Source organism: Vicia villosa, linkage group LG6 (assembly GCF_029867415.1).
Source record: "Vicia villosa cultivar HV-30 ecotype Madison, WI linkage group LG6, Vvil1.0, whole genome shotgun sequence".
In the NCBI taxonomy this organism is placed as follows: Eukaryota; Viridiplantae; Streptophyta; class Magnoliopsida; order Fabales; family Fabaceae; genus Vicia; species Vicia villosa.
The window spans coordinates 80,501,786-80,508,937 of NC_081185.1; the positions used below are offsets into that span (position 1 = coordinate 80,501,786).

General features: G+C 31.5%; 1 protein-coding gene across 2 annotated transcripts; it reads left to right on the forward strand.

The window, feature by feature from the left end:
• Window positions 1-2,360: 2,360 nt before the first annotated feature.
• LOC131611727 (F-box/kelch-repeat protein At3g23880-like) lies at window positions 2,361-5,606 on the forward strand. 2 transcript variants are annotated; one of them, XM_058883630.1, is made up of 2 exons: window positions 2,361-3,741; window positions 4,250-5,606. In XM_058883630.1, exon 1 carries the CDS (start codon window positions 2,486-2,488, stop codon window positions 3,737-3,739), a length of 1,254 nt encoding a protein of 417 aa, XP_058739613.1. In that variant the 5' UTR covers window positions 2,361-2,485; the 3' UTR covers window positions 3,740-3,741; window positions 4,250-5,606. The 2 variants fall into 2 exon arrangements, with proteins under 2 accessions (XP_058739613.1, XP_058739612.1); XM_058883629.1 differs by having other exon boundaries at window positions 4,341-5,595.
• The last annotated feature ends 1,546 nt before the right edge of the window (window positions 5,607-7,152 follow it).

Here is a 7,152-nt window from a genome sequence, read left to right on the forward strand (position 1 = left end):
TTTCCCCCTAGAGATACAGAGGCAGAAGAGGAAGTTTAACCCAGATGGGAAGAGTTCTCAGTAAATCATCTTTAAGATTGAAATCCGGCCGCCATTCACGAATTAGAAGTGACATACTCTGAATAGTATAAGGACCTCTCATAAGCACCTCATCACGATCTCGAAAGGACTTAAATAGAAGGATGAAATACCCTTCTTCATGGTAATACATATCTGGAAGATGAACAAAGTTCCAACTCTTAACCATAAAGTTCTTGACAGCATTCATGCTAAGTTCTCCACCCAAAGCATATAAGACAAGCGACAATTCCCAGAATTCGAGTTCAGAAGTGATATCTTCAACTTCTATCTCTACCTCAATCGTCCCATTCACTATTTTTGGAGCTATGAAAGACATAGTCCTCTACTTCGTAGGATTCCTATTATCATTCAAAACATCAACCCATAATTTCCTATCTTCATCAGATTTGGGAATTAGGGTTTCTGCAGTCTTAGCAACTTCAATAGGTTTAGTACTCTCTACAACAACTTGTTCAACCTCTTTGCTCGAGCTAGCTACAGTCGGAGACACCTGAGATGTCGAACCACCCTTAGAATTTGAACCACCCTTAGAGTTCTAAGAATATACAATCAAATTACCAGATGCCGACAGCGGGGGCACCGTTTTCTTCAGACGCCCAGGTCACCCCATCTTTCGGACCAGGCGGTTTTTGTATATTTAAAGGGCGTAGCTACTGTTTTTGAGGTGTGGCTGCTGTTTTTGTATACTTTAATATTTAAATACAAATGTTTTTAACATGTGTAAAATGTGCAGTGGAGTCTTAGATTATAAAGGATGTGAACTTTTAAAAGTGATTATTTCATTTTTAAAAAGTAATTTATTATAAAATAAAATATGTAAAAAAACATGTTAAATAATTTTGCCACCTTATACAATATTTTAAAAAAATCAAATTATTATAAGATGTTTGAGTTAAAAACCACCAAAATTGTTTGGTCACTCACCTTTATAATTTTTTTAAAACTATATAAAATATATTGTTTTGACCAAAGTATACTAAAGTATTTATATTTCCCAAAATATAAAATGTTTACAGTAAAATATGTAGTTTTCTAAATAAGGAATATTTTTTTTATGTGATATCATTTTGATATACCAAATTACCATTATACAAAATTATTTAAAATAAAAAAATGTATCAAGAAATAAGTTTAAAATTACAATTAAATATATATATATATATATATATATATATATATATATATAAAATTAAAGTAGTATATTTATTATTATATTATTCATTTTAAACAAAATTAAAAATTATTTATAAATAGTAAAAGTCAATATTAAAAATGTAAGAGTTAATTTATATAATGGTTAAGTTCTTATCAACAACTTTTAATCAATACAAATTTTAAATTCAATGGTTATGTTTATAAATATATAATGATTATAATGAATTATTATGTAGATTAAATTTCTAGAAATTATTGTTAAAATAAATTAATCTCTTATAATATTTAATAAAATAATATAAATTAAATATTCAAGTATATCTTATTATATATTTTTAATTTATTATCACGGTCAAATATTAGATCTATTACAGTAATAATATAAAGGGTTTAATAGATATCCATTTATATTGTAATAGTATATCATGTTTTTAAAAATATATTAACATAAAAATGTAATGTGACAAAATACATTATTTGATAATATAAAATTATTAATTTATTTGGCAGTGTATCACTTATTTTCTCTAATATCAAACAAACTGTGTGTATAATAATTTAAAAATTATTTTTTTGTTAACTAGTGCAACCTATAATATTTTTTTGTAAGGAATATACATTGCATTGTTGTATTGTTAATATTTTTCTTTCTATTTACTTTTATACATTTATATGTTTTTTAGGAATATACATTGTATTGATATTGTAAATATTTTCAGCTTTATTTTCAATACCATATATGTGACTGACAGGTAATCATTCATAAGAATTTTGAATGAAATAATAGTTGGTCTTCTTTTTTTTATTGAATTCCATATTAGTTATATTTTTTTAAATTAGAAATTATTTCCACTAATTAATTTTATATATGAAATACATTGAATAGTATCAATAAAAACGTTTTTTTTTAATTTAGTATTAAAATAAATATCATGATATAATATCAATTTTTTCAAAGGAAAATTGTTTAAAAAATATACAATATCATTTTTTTAACATATTTACAAATAAAAGTATAATTTAATACTTAAATACAAAAACATTTTTTAACATGTGTAAAATGTGTAGTGGAGTATTATAAATAGGGTCTGTAAGAGTAATTCCAAATCAACCCAAGAAAACGGAAAGCATTGCGGCATTAAAACTAACCCAAGTTCTCATTTCGTTCCGTTCCGTTTTCGAAATTGCAGTCTTGCAGAAACTCCAATAACAACACTTCGTTAGCTCCCTTCCCATCAACGCCGCACTCATGACTCCCCAGCCACCAAAATCCCACCGTCGCCGCCAATCCAACACTCCCAAAACACCACCAACTCTCCCCAACGAGCTCATCACCGATATCCTCTCCCGCCTCACTGTCAAACATCTGATGCAGATGAAATGCGTGAGTAAGTCCTGGAACACTCTCATAACCGATCCCGTTTTCACCAAAATGCACTTCAATAGATCTGCATTGAATCCATTTTTCTCGCTAATCTCTAATAATTTATCCGCACGGGACGGTGATTGCTGTTTCGTAACCGTTCCGGTTAATCGGTTACTCGAAAACCGTTACATCACCGTCCCGAGGGATCCTTACTTCCGATTGAGGGATAAGGAGTGTCGCGATGTTGTTGGATCATGTAATGGATTGGTTTGTTTGATTGGTTATTCGATTAACGAATGGACTAAGTTTAAAAGAGTGTGGTTCCGTTTCTGGAATCCAGCTACTCGATCAATATCAGAAAAATTAGGGTATTTTTCTTATTTTGATAAGAATGAAAGGAAATCTGTTAAGTTTGTGTTCGGTTATGATAATTCAGCGGATACTTATAAGCTAGTGATGTTGCGGTCGGGTTGTGAGAGTGATCCTGAATCGAAAGTTAGTGTGAAAGCGTTTAGTTTGGGTGATAATGGTTGGAGAAACATTCAGAGTTTTCCTGTGGTTCCGCTTCAATTGGTTTTTGATCCGAGGGAGGTCGATGGTGTTCCCAGGGAGAATGATGGTGTTTATTTGAGTGGCAGTATTAATTGGTTAGCTTATCGCGATGAGGAAAACGTTAGGAAGGATAATCCTGTTGAGAAATATGTGATTGTTTCTCTTGATCTTGGAACGGAGACAAACACGCAGTTTTTGCTCCCGGAAGGTTTTGAGAAGGAGTCATATGTAGGGCCAAGTGTTTGTGTGTTGAAAGACTCTCTTTGTTTATGTCATGATTTGGATTTGACGGATTTTGTTATATGGCAGATGACGGAATTTGGAAATGAGAAGTCTTGGACTCAGTTTCTTAAATTTAGTTATCACAGTGTTCGAATGAATTATGAATTTGGACGTCCGCTTTTGAAATTGATGCCTTTGCATCTATCTGAGAATGGTGATACGGTGGTATTAGCGAACAACCGACAACACCGAGTAATTCTCTATAACAGGAGAAATAACAGAGCAAGGAAAACTATACTTAATACTAAGATATGTTGGCCCTCCCTCAAGGATTATGTTGAAAGCTTGGTTTCAACTTCTTGAAAGTAAGTTCCTATCTAATGATTTCTACACTGGTGTGAATTTATGTTACTTTATGTAATTGGCATTGAATTTGTTTCAATTGTGTGATCATTTGATTTACCTCAAAATTGTCATAAATATGTTGAATCAATGGATTTATCCTATTACCATGTCTAGAAGTCTGTTATCTGTGTATAGTTTTAGCATATAATGTTTTTGCAAATCAATAATGATGTTGATTCAAGTACTTGGTTTCATTTGTGATTATTTCTTTAACTCTGTCTTAGATATGCCGAATTAATTACGCCCATAACAATTTATAACTGCTTTGCAAGTGAGAATTATTTATTTCTATGCGTAATAATGATATATTGCTATAGATTCTAGTTTTTATTAACACAAAAACCCTTGTATCACATGTAGTGCACTTGTATTATTGCATCAGAGTAGAAGCTAACTTTTGTCATAAAGGGATATGAGTATGACTCTTCACTTTTGGGGATTAGGCTTCTTCATTCTCTTGCTTAACAGGATTTCTTTTTCAATTATATATCCATAGCCTCAACTTTGAGCAAACTCAACGTCATTCTCTTGCCTAACAGGGTTTCTTTTTGAACTATAGATCCACAACCTCAACGTTGCGCAAACTCAACGTCATGCTCTTGCTTAACAGGATTCTTTTTCGAACTATAGATCCACAAACTCAACGTTATTCATGATACATGTCAGGAAGGAAGGATGAAAGAGGCTTATTGGAGCTAACTTTGCTGCTCTTCATCTTTAGTAATTCTTTTATACTAGACATTAATGGCCCTCTTGGTTTCTGTTAATGATTTTTTGGAAACATTTGTAGCAAGTTATTACTTAATAAATTACATTGTCTTACAATTCTGTATCTGTTTGTGTAACTATCATCTTTCCTGAGATTTTATTTTTCCATCTGAATGAAATTATAGAGACAAACACAGATTTGTAATTGTTTATTTGTTTCTTGTTTGTTTCTCTTCAATTTGGATCCCTATTTTTTAACGGAACATTATAGTATCACACTGATTTCACTGTGTGGTTATCTATTTTTTCATCTTTAGACTTGTAACTTAATTGTGACACCATCGCAGAGCTTGTATAGATATTGGGCATACAGTAGAGGTCAATATCAAATTTGGTGGGAAAACCAGTTCTAAGCTCGTTTTATATCAAGTTAGAAATGTATAACCATAATTGATTTGGACAACTTAGTTTACCATTGCATCTAACCTTATAGACTACATTCATTTATGCACAATTTCCACTTCCCATGATTGGTAAGGTAATATATGAAGTGTGAGAACATTCTGGTTAGAATAATGGCTTGAAGTTAATGTCAATGAGATTATAGATTTTGTTTTGGATTTGCAGTTTAAGTGATGAGTAGAATTCTAGTGTAAACATAATTGAGTAACTATACAAAGCTTGGAGTTTGGTTGACGTAACTGTACATAATGATCTCATAGTTGGTACAAGTTTCATCGTCTGTGTACATAATGATCTCGTAGTTGGTACAAGTTTCATCGTCCGTGTACATGGTTATTGGACATAGCATTGCATATATAGATTGATGGACAAGTTTTGTTGCACACTTTATTGACTGCATATGAGATTTTTAGCCAATGACAGTAGGATAATGGAAGGCTCCTTCAATGAACCAAAAGAAACTACAATCTGCAGTGGAGCGGAGTTGATTATATACTTATAGAGCTTAGGATTGGTGATTATTGTGGAGGAAATGCAATTGTCATTGACCATATTTGCCTTAACCAGTAAATAATGAATGTATTTGGAAATGCTCTTGTTGACAATGTGTACCTTTTCTTCTAAGATTCAAGAAGGTATGGCCCAGTGTTGGAAAACTGCAAGTGCCAAAATAGTTTTGATAAAGAGATCTCTTGACCATTAAGTTGGTACATCTGATGTTTTTTCATTATATCACCACATTATGCAGGTCTGCCAGGTCCTGCTGCTTTCTTGTTGATGGTTCAATTTATGTTAAAAGAAAGGTATGGTTGAACCTGGTTTATTATGACATTAATGGCCCTCTGGATGTCTATATAGGGGTTCCTTGAAAACATTTGTAGGAACATATTGCTTATAAGTTATAACTGTGTTGTTTTTCATTTTTATCCAGTTTGTGTAAAGGCAAGTGAAAATATCAAACTCTTGATGAGTAATTTGAGTACTCATATTCATCCATCATTTTTATTTTTCATCATTCTTAAAAATTCTGATTCATCTTTCTTCTTTATCTTCCATCTTTCATTAAAAACTCAAATTTATCCTTCTTCATTTTTCATCATTCCTAAAAACCAAATCCACCTATCATCTTCATCTTCTGCCATTCCTAAAAATTTGGATTCATCTATCATTTTCATTTTCCATCATTCCTTTTGAACAAATAGGCGGTAACTTAGCTTATCTATTTTTCATCCATGCAACCAACCAAACAACACTTTGAATTGAGAATAAGGAATCAAAATTAAAAATAACTGGTAGATCTATTGAGATGGATATCTTTTCCACAAACTAGCAAAACCATGTCACAAATCAATTATTTCAAGCACAAAATTTTAAGGTGGTGAATTTTCCTACAAATTTATGTTAGGTTTTTATTTATTTAACCATTATTCATCAAATAAAATATTTTCGAATTTATACTTTCTGAGGTTTAAGTTATTCCGAATTTATAATTTATGAGGTTTAAGAATTCGTTGAAAAAAAGGATTGTTCGGTTGTTCTAATATCAGTCTAGTCATGTGTTAAAAATCCAAGATTGTTTGGTTATTCTAATATGAGTCTAGTCATGTGTTAAAAAATCTTGTAAATCAAAATTTTTACAACAAACCTAAATGAAAAATTTGTCACAAGTATATTGTTAGGTTTTGTTTTGTTGGCTGCATTTTGTTAAAAACAAGTATTTTAGCAACATGTTGGATGAGATGTCTAGACATGTTGGTACGACATCGTAGCATGCCTTGTTTCGCATATAGATTTATTTTAGGTATACTGAGATCCAAGATGCGTGGATGAAAATTTGATTCTTGGAAGATTTATTTTTCAGCGTGAGATCCAGGAGAGTTCTCTGAAGATTTGTTTCACAATTTTTGTGGTCCAAGAAGCGTGTGGTTCTAAAAGCATCAAAGATTTATTCTGTCTTGCCGCTGTATCCAAGATTGGATGTCAACACATTTAGGGAAACATTAGATTAATTTATCGATTGTGTGCAGAAGATTTTATTTGATTTGTTGATTGATTGTCCAATGATTTACGAAGCCTGTGTGTTTCTCTAGATATAAACAGAAAGACTCTAAACCTAAGTGTGAGATTATCCATTAGGGTTTAGTTTGTTCTTTTGTTGTTTGTGAGCCACTCTTGTATCGCTTTGATGCTTGAGTTGGACT

Bases quoted from the DNA above. Each gene is read 5' to 3' on its own strand.
- LOC131611727 (XM_058883630.1), top strand. From the start codon at position 2,486: ATGACTCCCCAGCCACCAAAATCCCACCGTCGCCGCCAATCCAACACT.